Source organism: Lineus longissimus, chromosome 1 (assembly GCF_910592395.1).
Source record: "Lineus longissimus chromosome 1, tnLinLong1.2, whole genome shotgun sequence".
Classification (NCBI taxonomy): Eukaryota; Metazoa; Nemertea; class Pilidiophora; order Heteronemertea; family Lineidae; genus Lineus; species Lineus longissimus.
Window position 1 is genome coordinate 22296074 of NC_088308.1, and position 19461 is coordinate 22315534.

General features: G+C 41.1%; 1 protein-coding gene across 1 annotated transcript; it reads left to right on the forward strand.

Moving 5' to 3' along the window:
- The first annotated feature begins 681 nt into the window (after positions 1 to 681).
- On the forward strand, positions 682 to 15795 carry LOC135497630 (zinc finger protein 488-like). Its single transcript, XM_064787488.1, has 5 exons — positions 682 to 805; positions 1681 to 1771; positions 12542 to 12685; positions 12896 to 13124; positions 13385 to 15795. The coding sequence occupies exons 3-5, from the start codon at positions 12548 to 12550 to the stop codon at positions 14614 to 14616; spliced, it is 1599 nt and encodes a 532-aa protein (XP_064643558.1). The 5' UTR covers positions 682 to 805; positions 1681 to 1771; positions 12542 to 12547; the 3' UTR covers positions 14617 to 15795.
- The last annotated feature ends 3666 nt before the right edge of the window (positions 15796 to 19461 follow it).

Genomic DNA, 19461 nt, shown 5'->3' on the forward strand with positions numbered 1-19461 from the left:
GTATCTCTGACAATTAGTGGTGAAACAAGGGAGGTTCAAATTGTGAATTTGATGGTATGATGAAACGTGATGCTCTTTTTATGTTTTCATACATTATTGTAACATTATTTTCCTTTCTCAAAACAGCTTACTGGTAAGAAAGCAACCCCATGAGCCCTCCACGATACGTTTCCAACAATTGTTCAGCCATTTGCATCAGTACGTGATATTCAATGACGAATTATACCAAGCTCCTTGGGACACAACCTCCCTCATATGAAGCCAGCATATCCCTTCTATCATTTCATTCAATGCATTGTTCATTCTTGACATTGTCAAGTCGTTTGCTTCCAGTATTCAAGGTATTGCAGGTCCTAGGGATTCAGTTGATTTACTTGTAGTCCCTAAAGAATATAAGATTCGCCTTAACTTGCAGGATATTCGATGGCCATTCATTAACGGATTGCTAAAGAGTGTGTAGATGATTTGCGTTAAACTTGACTGAAACAAACTCCAAATGCAGCATCTGCTGGTGGCGGCGTTTGTCAATTTGTATGAAAGCCGCCTCTATCAAGCAGTATCAACCAATTACATTTATTATAAATGGACCAATCAGCGCGCAGCTTTCAGCAGCCATGCTGCTTTAGGTGTGATGGTGAGCGGCGGGCTTGAGGACGTTCAGAGATGATTGACTGGGTTCGATAAAAGCGACCAACGTCAAGGAGAGGATAGCATTCTTGGAACAGATTGACCGGCGAACGCCCGCACGCGTCTCAACAGACGATTAGACACGTGCGCACGTGTCCGTGATTAGTAGCCTGATTGAGTAAGTATTCCTTATGCAATTTCCCTTTTGTTCATTTCAGTAGATCTTTTAGTTTTATTTTAGCCTCCTGTACTGCCGATTGCCGTAATTACTTTCATCGTTATGCCGTGTGGGAAATGTACGTGGCGATATGTCAGTGTGGCTTCTAGAGCAGCTTCATTTATGTTATGTACACCGAACTCAAGAGGACTTTCTGTGCGGGTGTCAGGTTTTTGTAACATTTGTTCATTTCAGTAAGTGGATTACGTATGCCCAAGTATACCACGATATGCCTGTTAACGATGACACATAACAACAATGGTGGCACCTTAAGCCTTCATCCGATCTGGTCTACAGGCCAATTCGTGACAAATGACTTAATGGTTTCGACTTAATACCTTCAATATGTGGCTGTATGATAACAGCGGTTGCATGATCCGCTCAGGAAAAAATATCACTTTTTAGTCAGGGTGAACATCTTTAGCAAAATGGTCTGTAGACCTATCGTCCTTAATACCATGGATGACCTGAGATATCAACACGTCATTACGGATAACTTAAAATGAATTGAAATACTTAGTAGTTGTGATTTGCCACCAGCTAAGTGTAGTTGTGTTTGGGTTACGGTTGATTTTGTATGGCGGTTACATCATACCAAAGCTTCTTGGGGGATATTTTTTTTAAAATCATGAAAGCCAGAAACATCCTGCCTATATGTATCCTAATTTTCTCCTTCCCATACAGGGCATCATGTCTGTTTCCGCCAAGACTTTAGCTTGTTGTTCATTCGTTGTGTGAAAGAGCAGTTCTTTATTTCAGCATCGACTTGCACTATCGTCATGTATAAGTGACTGAAAAGGCTAGCTTTTGACTCATGGCTTGTATCAATTTGTTAGTTTCAGAGGTAGAGCGGGATATCTTCGAGAGAACGTAATTTCGTAATAAGGACTTTGGATTACAATTCATACTTCAAGATACAGCAAAGCTGTAAGTATGATTCTATGTTGTGTGTTCATGCTTGTCACCGATAGAAGTCCGATAGGAATTAGACAGTTGCAAATGGAGATATTGAGAAATTGAACGTGGACGTGTTCATAACCATCAAATTTCCTGATTATCGACCAAAAAGAACAATTTATCAGTTTCTTGATTCTTGTTGTTGGTTATATGGAACATTTGGTAATATTTGGTAATAAGTTTGTCATACATGTATGTCCATATCAGATTGATAAGGCAGCATCCAGATGTGAATATCACTGCATAGAGTGTGACTCTTCTGGCAATGGCAAATCATGACATGAAAATATCTATTTCTAAAGGATTTACTAGTTAATGTTTGTTCTCAAGACATTAACCACAGTTCGCCTATGAGATGCTTCAGATAGCGCCAATTCTTCACGAATGGAGATGTCATAGTTTCTCCCCTCGATGGAACCAGCTGACCCTTAACCAGTGGTTAGGGAACAGAGCGTTTTCAACAAAAGCCTTCACCTACCACAATAAGGTGTCACCGAGCACAACATTCCCCATGTCTCAATCTCTCATCAGTTATGATAGATGAGCAAGAGAAGACCATAGCAAACCGAAAAGTCTGTTTCCATGCTGCTACAAATCATTAAGCCCATACTCCTACGACATTGAAGGACACACTAAGGACCCTAAGTGAGATTTAAACATCACATTCCTGAAGGATGCCACGTTTATTTCCATCAAATTTTAATTTTAGGTCTCTGTCGCAAATTGCCTATCATTATGGTCTGTTATAGCTTTTCACAGGTGACTTAGCCTGACCCTCTTCCTTATTGTGCTCGCTAACTGTTACCGTTTTCGTACTTCACGTATTCAGAGTTTATAAGTGTTCTGACCCATTGTCCAAGCACCTCTCCAAAAGGATTTGTGATTCCCCGATGCGGTTATGCAGAAGGGAGGATTCCATTGACACTGTGTCAGCCTACTTCATAATTTAATCGACCACCAGGCATAACATATTTGGCAATCACCTCAGTATCAAAGCGGGGCAACCCCAAGAGGAAACGCCAAATTTGAAATGCCTGAGCCCTAGTGAAGGAACCTACATGGAATTTTCAAATCACTGATGCACTGGCGTCATATAATCATAGCACGAAGTTTGTAGTCGAATGTGCCCAAGTATCAACTTGATAACCAAGCAATGATTCCTGACATTAGATTATTGAATATTTCGGAGGTTGTTAATCCTTTCTTATCAAGACTTACGATAATGGTCGTTTAATGGTCAATTTTCAAAGACTCTCCTCTATTCACCGTCTTCGCACCGGCTGGGGCAACAGTCAAATTTGTGGCATATTTGCGTGACATATGGGTGCTAAGATGAGGCAAGATAAAGAAGTGTCCTTGGCATATCATTAGACAAAGCACAAAAACAAAATCTGTTCGACAACAAAATTAAATTGCACCTTTGGTATCCAAAATTACTGCACACATTTTCTTGGGCATATTGTGGTGACGTTACCCCTGGGCTAAAATGGTTGCCTTTGACACTGGGTCACCTCAATCTTTCGCAACACTACCGAGGTCAACGTAATAACAATAACAGTTTCATTGTTGCGAAGTTTCAACTCTCTTTGAAAATCTCATCTATTCACTGCAGCGTTCCTATAGCAGTTTTCAGCACAATAGCTAGTTAGGATGAGGAAGGGAGGGTTAAAATATCTTGTCAATAATAGAGTCAATCCATCTGGTGGGGCAGACTCGTCGCTTGCACACGTTCGCTTGGATTTCTCTACCATCTTCTGTCATCATACTTCCTTTGAATCTGCGGGACCATTAAGGTAGGGTAACCATCATCCTCGTTATTGTTTTGTTTTCACAGTTCCGTATTTCCGGATTACAGTAGGAAATTTTAGCCCGACTAATCACACTATCTATTTGTTGTCATCAAAGAATCTTTATCGTTCGACAGAAATGGATTAGACTCATGTCCTATGTTCAATTATTCAAAATTTATTCTAAAAGTACAGAATACGTGTAAAAGATATGCTTTATAGAACATTATCGAGTACAGATGTTAATCCATTACTTGACATTATGGAAGAAAATAGCTGAATTAATTGTCTTTTATCATATGTGTGAAACTTCTGTCATGTACAATGTACATGTAAGCTTATGTCGTTTAAGAAGGAATATTGGCTATAAAGTGCTGAGGATAGCGTAGTATCAACTGATCATAACGCTTATGTACCGTACATGTCCAAGTGATGCTTTGAGTGATGTACTGACTTGAATTCACCAACATTTGACAATTAGTTATTCCCATCCCCTTAGGTGTCATTAGTATACCGTTAGCCGCTCAGTTTGAATCTTAAAAAAATAGAAATCACACCCAAGCGTATGACTGATTAAATCTAGAACAGCATTGACATACCCTTCCCTTCAGCGTATTCATTCCCAAACTGTATAAAGCATCTAACCTTCAACTTTTACCCAGACATGCCATTGTAACAAGTCGTGATCACTTCAAAGAAGCTCGAAACCTTTCCTTATTTAAACCCTTTCTCTTCAATTGTCAACCCAGGTCATGCACATTTCCCTTTCACCGAATAAATCACTTCCTGGTTGTGGATAACGGCACTTAAAAGCTTTAAAGATATCGCCCGATACTCTTTTGAAGACCCTTGTCTTGCCCGCAGCACTTTATGTTCTCTCAATCATCTAAGCAGCATCCTTTCGTCTCCTTACGTGCCCTATGCAAAGTAATCTCCAATGGGTTTAGTGAATTCTAATGATAAGTTCTTTCATACTTCATTGGGTCCCTTTGATACTGTTAATATCGTCGCCGTCATACTTTTCTAAACAGGCCAAGGGTGTTTATACCCTCGGGTAAAAACCTCCCAAAGACTTCCTTCGTCCCCTTCTTCAATGGTTGCCTAATCACTTAAACTACCACCCAGGCGAGCCCATCTTATTCAACGTATAACGCATCCTTTAGAAGATGCTTCCCCTTGCAATTAACTCTATGGGAATCAGCTATCACTAGGCCATTAGCGCCTATTCATCCCGGAATCATTTTCACACGCGATGTTACAAATTACAATGTTGTCTTGCTCATCTCAATTTGAAGACTTACAGAGTCCTAACGGATAGTGATTTGCATTGACATGGTCATGTAATTTGCCAGTAAAGCGGGATGACTACAGGGGATGACTATACTATCTTCTGCCGCCAAAGGCTGCGGAGCCAAAGACTACTGTTTCATATAATAAGAAAGCTCCGACGAAGTGCAGGAAAAGAGCGTCATCATGGGTTATGTTAGAAGATAAGATTCTGAGTTAATTTATATACTGTTAGAATCTTACGCGAATCTTCTAAATATTGAGCAATGTACATTTTCCATTATACCCACATATTCAATGTTCTTACAACGCGTACTATCTCTTCCTTCACGCCGGTTAGTTGATAACTCAAGATGTCTGCAGCGGCCACTCTTGACTTGCTAACCGTGTCAGAACGATAATCACCAGACACTGGCACAATCTGTCATTCTGTCAATGGGTGACCATTCAATCAGATCACACGAGCCAGAAATAACCCGTGCAAAGAGATCTTAATTTGATTTTGAATCAACTTGACCGTGCTATTATAGGCAGCTGAATTATCACGGACTTGGAGTTATCATTCTGAATAATTATTTCAGTTCTCTGTTCGTCTTTAGATAATTGTTGCAAATGCCACTTACACGACTGAGTTAGAGTTGTCAACGAGATTCAGCTTTCTCGAAAAAACCCTCTTACATGAATCTTACTCGTGTTTGTTAACTACATGTAATTTGTTAAGCTTTAGAGTAAACAACCCACAGTGCATGAATTCCTATACCGATACTGAAGCATTTAGGAATTTTGAACTGTTGGTTGTTTACAATGTGTTCAAACCATGTAATTATAAGGAACATCGATACTTTAGATTCTAGTAGCTTTTTAAGGTTTAAACCCACTTAAGAATACCTATCCCTTGCCAATTTCATGAAAAACTGATCCAAATCGATTTCATTATCGAGCAATACCAGTGTATGACTCAGTCATGTCAGTACCCAACGTCCCTGCTCCAAACAGAAATTCTGTATTCGCTTGGCGTCTCCGAATATGACAAGACTGGCGACGTCATCTGTGAAGGGCTCTAAGGAAGTTAATGATGCAACAACCTGTCAAAGGTGCACAAATAACGTGTTAAACACATTAATGGCTAATATCTCTATAAAAATTCCTAACGCACTCGATCAGGAGAGGGTCTTGCATACCGACCTATTTTTACGCGTCACCCATATGCCTCGCCAACGGTACTAAAATTATCTCCCTCACGGGGAATGGAACAGATTGAGCTCTTTCCGTAAATAGGTTCCTTTGAGTTGAGGCATTTCGGCTACCCTAGCAGAAGGTCCCAGTTCTATAGATCACCTAATCTCGGCAACAATAGATAACATTTCAAAGACACGCCACGTAAATCACTCTAATATTCACCCATCGCTATTTCCCTTGGGGTGCGTTGCGATACCCGGCCCTTGGTAACCGTTTCTTACACAGCCTAGCGCAATATCCCCAACCGAGCTTTTGTCTCCGGTACGCAATTATGACGGGGTTTTCCGCGTGGAGGGGCAGCAGATAAGATAAACAATGCAGAGAAAATCACTGGGTCTTCCTGGGACTCTGATTACGGGTAATGGCGAAATTAGTGGTCTCGTTAACTTCCTCAAATGACACTCGATACTTTTGAAGAAGTCATAAACTAACACTCGCTACATTTTGGAGCGATTTTCGATGATTTCAAATAGCTACCTTGGGTACATTTCTTGTTTGCAAATAATCAGACTCGGTGCTTTTGTTAGGTTCTTCATCAGTCAGGAACAGTTTTGCTTTTGTTTCTGACTTCCTCAATGGGATCAACATTAGTTTGATGTTCATCCGCCATGAGCCAGCGCCAGCCAAACCTTCCGTTTCGACATTTGTCATTTTGTCATTTCTCTTTTCGATCTAGCTATAGTCCCAAGAGCACGTCCTCCCTGACATGTTTATTATCTCTGCAGCGCATCCCAGTGTGATTTATCAGACACCTCCATGTTTTCTAACTCTCATCCCTTTGACACGACTCTAGCTCATCACGCAGCATATTGAAAACACCATCCAAATCCCCGGCCGATCGAATTTCTTTCAGTCCAATTTCAAAGGTCGTACGGCAGCACATTCAAATGTAACGGTTTCGTGTCAAGTTTATAATTAAACCCCTGCCTTCGTGAATGATGTTAGGATTTAGTGTCACAGAGTCCCAAACGCTAATCCCCATAATCGAGGTTCCTGATCTGAAGCTGACTCAAACCATCTTCTGACAAAGTGGCTAATAACTTTGATTTACCTGAGAACGGCGCAAAATCATTTATCGAGGTTAATACTCAAGGTGCTAATGGCCCATAAGTCATATCATAGGATAGCGACTTGGAAATCCGCATCTAACCCCAGGCTATATGGCCGTAAACACCCAAATATGCTTAGCCGAAAATTGTTTTACCCGGGGTCGCCAGCTTCGTTATACGTGACATATTGTCCAGACGCGGCTCTGCGGCGTTGTCTAGGGTTTTTGATACTAACGCGCCGTAATGACTTGGAATCGAAGGTGCCAACTGGGACACTACGCAATTACCAACCCGCCGCTAAATCCCTCATCTCCGAAACAAGATACGTAGCGTGTTGGTTACTCCGACAAAGCCGGCTTAATGAAGTTTTCAATATTTCATGATACAATTTAGATTTGCTCCTTATTCCTTTTGGTATTGACGAGGATGTGCGGGGTCATGATTTAATTTTCCGCCGTGCTATGTCCAAGGCTGGTTCACATTGATTGAACCAGGTTCTTGTGGCAGCTGTCAGAGTGGATACTCGTCATTGCCCGGGCGGCCTGACCGAGATTGCCTTTTAAGACAAGGGGAATCTGCTGCAGTATTATGGCTGTCAGACAAGGAAGCTACTGGTCATGACCAAGATCTTAATGATATTGCTGTCTGGGAAGGACTAATGAGTATCCTAATTGTATCATTTACAGGGTGGTACAGAAAAAACAGTGTGATCATTTTTGGAACTATGCCCAATTAAACTTCACATGGCCAGTAAAAACAGTACCAGTGTATAGAACCTGTCTAAGGACACTCTTTTGACTTATAAATGCTGTCCTTAATAGAGAGGTCCTGACTGTAGAGGTCAACTTCAATCAAATGACCAATTTGGGACCAATGATTTGTCCTTAATAAAGGGGTTATCGTTAATGGAGAGGTTCATGCCAAGTGAGGCTCTACTGTCTTTGCCTAATTTGCATTCTTCCAGCCAATGACATTGGTTACTGATTTTATTACATTTTAAAACTATCAGCACTTCATACTTACCAATAAATACAAAATCATTTTGAAAGCGGAAATAATAATATGGAATAAATCCAGTTTTATTCACTATCAAAGACTCTTCATATCGAAATCGAAGCAAGAAACAAGTAACAGAATGCGCCTGAACAATTAGATTTGGATGTCCGCCGACCATAAGTATATCCTCTCATACACCAATCTCCTCATCCTTTTTAGACATAAAATATAAGTGTTTTCTACATGAGTCTGATGTTATTCACTTTTCTTATCAATAGGACCGTAATGGCAAATTACGGTTGAGCGCATCAAGACGTCCATATAGTTGCGCCGCTTCATCATTGAGTTACTTCATATTGCTGGAGTACCACTCAGGAGAGATCAGGGCCCCGATCAGGGTTCCAAGATTGAGAATGGGACCTGGCGGAGTAAGCCTATCAGAGATTGATCCCCACCAAAATGCGTTCAAATATAAACTTGTTCAACTGAGCAAAGTTATTGATACGATTGGATATAATCAAGATATATTGAGTATAAAAAGAAATGCGTAGGCCAGATTTCTGCTTTAAGATAAGTACGTACTCGACTACAGACAAATCTCATATGGGTACTCGACTGCAGACCTAATTCATATGCGGCATTGATCAGCTTAGATCGTATCTATGAGACTCTTGGATTTCCAGATATAAATCTGATTGTGTCTTCTGACTTGATGAGCAGCTCTAAGACTAATCACGGCCCGCGCTCCTTATGCCTTGGCTCGTCCAAGTTGGCCTCCTTGTCCCGGGATGCCATAGCAATATTTGCTGGCTTTTGTGATCTGACGGACTGATCGTTACTGCCACATCTTGGAATCCTCTCCCTAGACTTCATCTCAATCCACCCTGAATTGAAATCTCCCAATAATTACGGTCATAATATCATTCAAACAGATCATTGGCTCGTCTCGGTGTACCAACGGAGGACGCATCTATAAAACGCCTGTCACCAATGATTAGATTTACCCCAGCCTTTTCAAAATTCTATCAGAGAATTTGCGCAGTGATTCGATCTGCACGCAGCGGATCATATTGAGAAGAAAATTCCCGCAGCGCACTGCCTTGCCATTGTTATGCACATATTAAGTCATTCCGTGTCCAAAATTGACATATTTGCTTCATTGCGAATGGCCCATCAGTAAGAATGCTATCGAATCTTGACTTAAATTAGTTGATTAGTCTGTCAATTCGATGCGTTTCGCGCACTGATGGCCATATGTTGTGTCGAAATGTCATTAATTTGCCTTCATTTCTCAATCTCGATACATCAATAAGCAATCATACTGAGTATGCTGTGAGTTTTAATGACTTTCACCAGAATCAACTCGACTAACACAAAAATGCTTAGCACCTGCATATCAAACTCACGACACATTCATCTCATTCATTAACCTTTTTTTTTCTCCATCACACTGCAATTTATTTTCCAAACAGTTTGTTTTCGTAATTTGAATAGAAGCATCTTTATTAATTAATAAATCACCGTCACTGAAACAGGATTATGTAAGAATTGAAGAAAATCCATAACCCGTACACGTCATGTATCAAGACACGTTTATTAAATCATGTTCGTTGCTTGTTTCCGTTAAAATGGCTTCAGCGGAACCCGGGTTGTGAATTTCAATTTCGCACATGGTTAAGTAGAGGCAGAATGGAGATGATGCACTACAAAGAGTAGGTGGCGTGCGCCCAATTCCTTGAGTAACTCAATCAAACCAACATATTCTCCACAGCCAATAATTGGAATACTGCGGGTCCAATTAGGTGAAGACTAGCGATAGATTCCCCGAGATGGAGGAGCCACTCCGACCTGCTTATCTCTTCAAGCTGTTCGTCTGAACGTGGCAGACACTTCATAAGGCAATGCCATAGGTTGCATTCGACTTGAAGAAGATGCAGCTATCTTGAACCTCCGTTGGCGGAATGTGTTATAGGTGGCATTGGGTGCGGTTGCAATTCGTAAATACGATGGTAAAATGACATGGTGCCATAATGTAATGAACCTTCATCTTAAGAAGGTGCAAATCAATTGGGTGATATTTCTGTTGTAAATTTTCATTAATTATGTGTTCTGTTGATAGAAAGTGTTGTCTAACCTTACCTATTACAGTTGCTATTCAGACATATTTCGGCTTGTATCGTCAATTTCATGAGAATTGGCTAGAAAGCAGTTTTGGGTTTTAAGGAGCCCAGGTATCAAATATCCTATTTGCAGTTAAGATTAAACAAAACCCGAAGTGAAATCTAAGGACACCAATATTTTCATAAAGCATACCAGGAAAACCTTTATTACCTTATTACTAAATTTCTTGCCGCTATCTAGTTTTCTGTAATTTTCACAGCTAGTGGTAGAACATGGCTGTATTTCACTTAAAGAGGCGTGGCTGGCACCCAGAAGCCTAAATTTGCTGAATGAAAAGCCCTTAATTCCAAAATTGGACTACTCCCGGGCAGATAAATGACGGTCCCCAAAATGATAATTGTCATTCGTATTGGTTTGAGGTCAGATCATATTACACTGTTGTTTTGGTGTCGTGTGTGCCAACGTCCGTCGTTCGTGGACCCTTTGTCAAATGATAACCATAATACGCTCCTTAAGGATAATGTAGCCAATGTTTTCCAATGGCAGCAGGCCGTCAGCCCATCTGTAATTATATTGTCACTAATTGCAAACAAAATTCCAACATTTAGTGGATTTTCAAAGTGCTCAGCACATGGTTCATCCGTTGTTTCGGCCGGGTTTATTCTCTGATAGGGGCGTCCTGCACATCTCTAGCTCTTCAAGACAAATGTGTGTCCAGATGGTGAGGACGGTTTAGAATTTATCACATATGCTGGGCTAGATCCGCACTTAATTGTCATCTGTCTTAGATAGCGACCAGGCTCTGATTAGTTGAGTCCATCTCGGGCATAGCACCACCCCCGTGCTCCAAGTGGTACGCGCCATCTTCACGCCAAAATTAACCAGATGGGCCAAGTCCGCTCCAGGCTCTCGGTTGGGTTTCTATCGTCTTTAACCCCGGGTCATTTTTCGAATGCAATAATTTCGAATTGATTGCATTCAGATGAATAGAATGCTGATCAGACTGAAGTAATTTTACACGACAATGTACGAATTTATTGGCGGCAAATGTCTCTTGTAATATCGCACAGACGGTGAGGGGGGAGACAATGGAGAAGACCGATATCTTTGATGGGGGATGCGCTGTTTCCTGCGGGGCAACGACATTGCAAATGACCAAGCGATTGTTTCAAGCTGGTTGTAATATAATACATTCGCTATTAAACTGGAGACAATCTATGCTAATACATTCGTTTGGAATTTTGGCCACTGGTGCACTACTGGTTGAGATATCATCAGTTAGCACAATTAGTAGAAACTAACTGTATGCAATACAAGATTGCCATAAGGAAACAAAAAGATGCATTTCAACACCTAACGGAATATTGCGTCAATGGCTTGTGGATCAATTATAGATTAATCCACACTTGCTAAGATTAAATATGATTATGAGATATGGCGGCGGTTGGAACATTTTTGGGACATTAGTCTGCTTTTTATTAGCTCACTTATAATCTCCGCCCTTCTGATTGTAAATGCTTTGATATCATATACGTGCAGTTAAAGAAAAGTGCTCATTTCAGTGAAAATCGTTCATCTCGACACTTTAGCAAATATCAATTAAATTCAAAAGAAAAGACGCCATTTCAAGCAGCGACAGCTGTGAGACTACAATTCTAATTTCTTATATTCAAACTTCTTGCAGTCTAAGAACTGCGTTGATTACATTGGAATTCATAATATCTGAGACAGATGTCGTGTGACATGAATATAAGTGTATCACCCAGCAAGGTAATAATGTGCACAAAAACCGCCAAGGGGCTGTGGCACAAATTTTGCTCCAGGTAGTCGTTTTCGATTAAATAATATTTTGGCACTTTCAGAGAATTCATTTATGGATGCTCTAAGATAATTTGAATGTTGCTTGGTCTTTGTCTGCGGGGCATATCCAGAATCTGCGACATGTTTTTGGCTGCGGGGGAAGCGAATTGAATGCCCTGGCATTGTCCTGGCACAATGCTAATCCATCTCTTTCTCATTTAACATAAATACCAATAAAATATCTTGACCACTTAAACGGGAATATCCTGGGGGTTATGTAGCCTCAGGATAGAACCTGAGAATAACGCCCCCTGGCTGCTCACGAGGCATGGTAATCGATACGAGGCGCCGACCCTTGGCATCGCTTCGGGCAGAACTGATCCAGACGGCGGGATGGTTCGAATGCATCCCTATCGTGACACACTCCCATAATAATTCAAGCGATCTTTCATGTTTTGCAGGTCTCCATGGGGCTGCTGTCGACCTCTGAGATCCCCTACGGGAGTAAGCTAGGACCCATACCCCCTGCTATGACCCTGACAGACCCGGCATATCTTATAGGCCATATGACACAGGACAAATATCCCGATGTTCCAATAACAAAGGTAAGCAAACTTCTCAACTAACATTATCCCAACTTTCTGCTCATTCTACAAGTTCTCCGAATGGAACATGATTTTGTTCCCTATTACCAATAAACTGAGAAGCATCAAATACAAATGCAATATACAAGGAATATACAGGAACATAGGTACGCGCCCGGCGCTGAGGTGTAAACTATCTGCGTCATTACATGTATTCCCCATCTTTTCCAGATCGACAAAGACACGTTATATGACCCAAGCCGAATCATGGAATGGCTACCTTACATTCATCCAGCAAGAAACGAGAAAGAACAAAACGTGGAGGTGTACAGCAAAGATGGACAGATATATTACCGGACAATACGAACGATATTGCCAAAGGAGGAAATATTGGCTTGGTACAGCAGAGACTTTGCACTTATGTTGGGAATTCCTGAGGTTCAGCCGTCTTACAGAAGAGGTAAAACATCTTCGATTTACTGTTACTACAGATTATTTCACTGAAATAGAAAAGTTTTGTTTTTGAGCGAAGTACAGCTTGCGTCAAAAGCGCCCATTTATCGTTTGTTTATGCGCATATCCGCAGCACGTTTCAATTTTGTAACGTTGAAAAACTGTAAATCTCCAATGCCCTTTCACGATAATCGGTGGTATTTGTGCTGGATGTTTTGGTCTGTTGTTGCTGAAACGTCATTTTTATGATCTGTTCCTTTATTTCAGAAAATGGCTGTCTCTGCTGCCCAATGTGCGAGAGTCGATTCCGACACCCCTACAGTCTACGGTCGCATATGCGATTTAAGTGTGAATATCGAAGGAAGATACCTAGTGCTCACCAAGTTAACGTTTCAAAGTCAAACCATATTTCACTAGGACACAGTTATGACTATATCAAAAATAACATACATTCACCCGTAGCTCTTATCGGCTCAAAACCACGTCTTTCTACATTCGAGACAGGGATTGGTTTATCTTTAGATAAATCGAAAAACAGCATTATGTCAAAACATGAACAACTTCTAAGATCACCCCTCAACGTATCGGCGCTTGTTCCACAGAAACGGAAGTACGATGGAGGTGATGGGGGAACGTCACCAAAACATAGACTTGTGGAAGACCAGGCGATAGATCTTCATTTGGAAAGGGTTAATTCCGATGCAAAAGACTATAAAAATCATAAGGCAGTCACGTCAACGTTTAACCACGTGGAAGAAGAGGGTGGAAGTGCTTTCAGGAAAGTTGAAAAATCACACTCGCCGAAATCGTCGCCAACCTCTTTGACGTCGCCGCCGATCCCGCGGAGCAGTAATGGTGTAATGTTTCCAGCAACATCGTCAACCTCTCCAACCTATTCTGCACGATTGACCATGATGTCATCGGGGCCGAGCATTACCAAGGACGCACCAAGTATATTTGCCGCATCCGCGCCATATTTGCCTCGTTTTCCCATGATGCCTGCGAACGGATTTCATCGCGCAATGCTGCCACCTGGCGTGAACTATAACGAAAATCTACCGATAAACTTCTCGGACATGCAAAACACGCCACTTAAAGCAGCTGACTTCCCGCGCCCACATGATAAATTATCCGATATCAGAAATTTAGAAACAGGCGCCATGCAGACTAAATTACCATATTATGTAGACGGGCGTGTCCCGATGGGTTTGGCAATGCCTGTAAAAGTCACAAACCCAATGGTAGAAAAACTTTTAACGGCACCAGCGCCCGCACTGCTCCCACCTACGACTATGGTCAGCATAGCTCAAAACTGGTGCGCCAAGTGTAATGCAACTTTTAGAATGACCAGTGACCTAGTTTACCATATGCGTTCCCATCATCACAGAGAATTTGATCCCATCAAAAGAAAACGGGAAGAGAAGTTGAAATGCACTATTTGTAATGAAACATTTCGAGAACGGCATCATTTAACGCGACATATGACGTCACACTTATGATGGTATTCACAGAACTATCAGTAAGTGTATTTATTGAATAACAAAATGTAAGTATATCACCTGGTCGAACATATATCAGCTTTAATACCTCTTATTTATACCTCCATGGCTAGACCGAAAACCCTCACCCTTAAAAGTTAGTTACATCACCTGGTTGATACTCCTGTAACTTCAACTGCATCAGTGTCTCTACCAAGGCTCGTTCATATCACAGTAACGACATCCCTCTACAAACGTAATGGAATTAGCTGCACAGGAGATGGTGACACATGTATGATGGCTTTACACGTTTGTACAGAAAAATGTAGGCAGTATCAGAGAAATGTGATTAAACTCTTACAATATACTTGCTCTCGATATACATTTCACTTGCTGTTGATATCCTCTAATGGTGTCTGCTGTCGATTGCCGTTGATCTTGATCTTGTTTATATAAGCTGTGAGCATCTGCTGTACAAAAGTGTTGAGCGATCGCAGCGCCATCTTGCATGGAATTATGCTGCGCAGTGTCATTAGTTTCTGCCTTTGAATACGGCATCACTATTAAAGTACGAGACCTGTAGTAACTCGTGACTTATTCTCCGAATTGACATTTTTGATGGCAGTCACTTCCGTTTGGATCGCATAGAATTGTTGTTTTTACTAGTATCCTATTGTTTATGTCAACAATAACCATTTTTTAGAAACGCGTGTTTTATCGAAGTCTGTGTCAGTGTCGCTGTTTACGTACGCTTGTTATCTTGAGACTGCATAAAATTAGTTACGTAACAGCAAGACTTTTATTTTTGATGAGAGTCATCTCCATAGAAAAACAAAAACGACATGTCCTTCCTTAACATATTTCATATTTTGGTCCATCGTTGGCCAACCTCCTGGAAGGCATATCAATGGCTCGTTGAAGTGAAACAACTTAAGAGTACGTTACTTCTCTTGTCCTTGGACACTAAAGAGTCTGACACCAATATGTGTCTGAGGACTGTCAGTGCATTGAAATTGCTAAAAGTCAACGACGCCATCTCTGCGCGCTTGCTGACAACAGTAGCGAGATCGCAAACCTTCATGGCAACATCACATGACCTTCACCTCTGTGTGTGGACAGATATGTAAAGATATTGTATATGTAATTGTAAATATTGTATGAAAAGTTGAATATAAGATATAATAAAATTGTTTATCTAAAGAGCATTCTGTTGTCAGTAATTCGGATACGAGTACTTATAACCGTATTGTAAAAATGTTGCTGATGTTTGAAAGGTAAAGCTTGTATTTGGCCTTGTCTCTCTGCTACGGGACGTGTCAAGAGAAACCTGATGATTCAGCTGATTGAGAGTCCGAGGAAATGCGACAGCTACCACACAAGTTTATAACTATAGCCTTCTCCTGGATCATGTCAGTGAAATACAGCTTTATCGTTTAAAAAGGGAGCGTGTAAGGAGAAGGAGTTTAAGAAGCGTTTCTTAATTGCCAGAGGAGTAACAAGAATGCGACAGGTATGGAGAAAACGGGTGATTACATCCCACATATACATCGTACCATCTAAAATACCATTTGTGGAGAAAGCAGTCACGCCAATGCAAAAATCGTTGGGGCAAAAGCATAACACTTTCCAATTTGTAACACAACACTTTTACGCACAATCTATGTTGACCATGTATATTGATCGGGTATTCACACCAGGCAACAATTTCATAGTATTGTGGTAGATGGCACCATGATGAAACAGCCTCCAATCGAGATCTGATCCAATACTTGCAGCACCCTCATGCTAATACTGAAGGGGCGAATGTCCTAGATGACGCTTAAACGTCACCCACGTTCAATTGCTTAGGTTTTGGCAAATTGTGTTGAACAAATGCACAGCCTGTATTGTGAGAAAACTCGGGTGAGGAAAGCTAGTGACAACTTCAATTTGCTCTCGAACATTGTTCAAACTTGTAGTGTATTTTCAGCCTCATGGTTACATCGCAATTGGACGAGATCGAGTTTTTATTCAACCTGACTACAGGTATAAGCTGAGTGGCGCCTATTTTTCTGTTTTAGGGCAACCTGTATTTGACGATTTCTTTTGAGACTGACATACTATAGGATCCAAACGAATACAAGATTCTCTGCTAACTATTGTATCGACAATAAAAATTTGGAAGAAAATGAAAAGCAACAGATTCCGGAAAGTACGTTTGATGTACATCAGTTGTAAATTGCTCCTCATGATCTGATCTCCAGAGAGTAATGATGTCACCTTTCAGATAAATTCAGTTGCCAATTGCATAAAGAAGTCTTGATTAGATTAGTGATCAGTCAGGTTTCTGTGTTTCTCACATCAGCTGCATAGGTTGATTTTTTTAAAGGCTAATAAGTTTTGCTCACAGAGAGAACGACGATTGTCAGCCTGCTTCAAGGCTCAGATCAAGTTGCTTGAAGTGGTGCCAGAATCTTACGTGACCCAGTGAAAGTAAATTGGTTACTTACGGCCCTGTAAATATCGCATACCTGTAACTTAGAAATTACGATTAAGACAAAGACACTGCAGCCTTATGATGACGCGATGCAGACCGGTGGGGACAGTGATATAGACTGACCGCAAACTATCCCAACCCAGCTGAGAGCAGTGGATGACACCGACAAATCCATAAGCTGCCACGAAGCCCTTCCCTTCTTTCCGTGACCTTACGAGGTGACCAATCACTGTATGCTGTTGTTACTTAGTAACTCACCTTCACCTGTATCGATGAAGCAGAGATAGCTAAATTGCCTACTGCGAAACACACACGCGGTCAATATCCTGAAGCTATGTCAACGTTTGGTTTCCTAGCTAAGACGACTCGGCGATGCTATTGCCGGGATAGGCAAACGTCAAAGATTGTAGTCAGACTCTTATATCAATACGGGGGAGATAACTGACAGGAAAACAAGTTCATCCACAGGCGCCATGAGTAAGCCGAAGGGCTTTCTGTCTATGCTGCCGAGAACCGACCATATCCATACATTTTGGCCAAGGGTGTGGCCACCGAAATAACAGATGAATTAGTCAACGTGATGAATCTAAACTGCATTTAGCATTGTGATCACGGCGTCGGTTTATGGTTAAGGAAATATTAACTATTAAGGCATCTACATGTAAGTCAATTATACTAAGTATAAACAAGGCCTAGCATGCATTTTTGACAAACAATTTCTTTCTCGGATGGTGATTTTTGGGGACCATCGATCAAGCTATTAGTGGCATCACTATATTTTTAACTCTTGGGTGGGATGATCTTTCGAGCGTTACAGACACGTGGTGCACGAAAGCACCACAATTTGTCTCCGATTCCAAAATAATCACGACTATGTTGTATCCACAAGAAGAGAATAAAAGGGAAGAACGAATCTAATTAACAGTACAAACACTTTCTATCGCCTACAAACGTCGTGTGACCCACTATTTTCTTTGAGTGGTACACATAACAAACTATCCAGTACCCCTGATTTCTCAGAGGATCAAAGATGATATTGCAAAAGAAAATTCAGGATGCTGCCGACTGATCTCCTTGAAAACGGATGCGTTGGATTTCCTCTGAGGATGATGACCAGCGTACAATGGAGTCGCCGAAGATAGAAAAGTGCACTTAGCGATAACAATCAACTGGTTGGGATGGCTCGGCGCAGAGGAAATCGATCAAAGTACTGGCAAGCTGCTAGAATGCTGAGGGACTGAGGATCGCTCATGTCTGATAGCCAAATTTTGGTAAGTGTCCTATCGTGTTACAGCTTATGGGCGTCTTTCATCGGCTGATGTTAGGGTTATCTATTGTTTCATAATGATAGTCGGTTGCACGTACTCTCTTCAATACGACGCTGGTGAACTAAGTCAGGGTGTGACATGGAAATTCTGTTTCAGCAAGACAATGTCAAGGGACCAAAGTATTTTCCATATTCTGTGGTTTCAGTCTAGGGCTGGTCGGTTTGTGTCAAAATTGACATGGAATTGGCAAAGAACATTGCCTTCTTTTTGGGACACCAATCATTTGTCACAAGCATCCATTCGCTCGCTTAGTTAGATTATATGTTAGAATGACTAAAAGCAATGCAATGTTATATCGTAAATATGAATATTGCATACCACCAAGCCCGTTGTGTCTTCTCACACAACGCGTATTTCTACTTATTCAGTTATTCTCGTCGTCTAGTATTCTGTATACTGACATTTTTAGATATGCCCACGACGTTCGAAATGTTAACGAGGTGATGGAAAGGAATACACCATTAACGTCCTGAAGTATTAAGTAAATAAAATAAATTATGTTTCTATATGCATACCAAACTCGTGTTCTTTTTGAGCTTCATGAAGGGTCCTTCTGATGTCCTTAGCTTGAAGACGGAAACTCGACCCGTACTATTAGTAAGCGGCGCGGAAATCATATAAATTGTTCACAGCGCACCGTCAAACGTAATGTTAAATGACTGACAATATCACTGAAGGGGCCTCATTGAATTGACGGAACCGACTGGAATGAGGATTGATCGACGGAAAGGATTTGGAGGTTATGTTTTCAGGGCGTTGCACGATGAGGTGCATACGTCACCAGACGAAAGCTTACTGATAATAGATCTGCACATGTGCATTTTTTGTGGTCGACTGGAAAATTGCATTAGTTGTAGTGTTTTAGTATACCATCAGTGCTTTTCGCTTATGGGTTTGATTCCGTTGGATTTTTTCGCAAGTTGTGTAGTACTCGATGATGATAATCAAACTCATAATCAACTAGCAGCACACCACCATCAGAGTCCATTCCGTTATGTCAATTCGATGAGACCAATTTAAGGCCTGGGGCATCTGACAACTTTATTTTTTTCGTAACTGTAA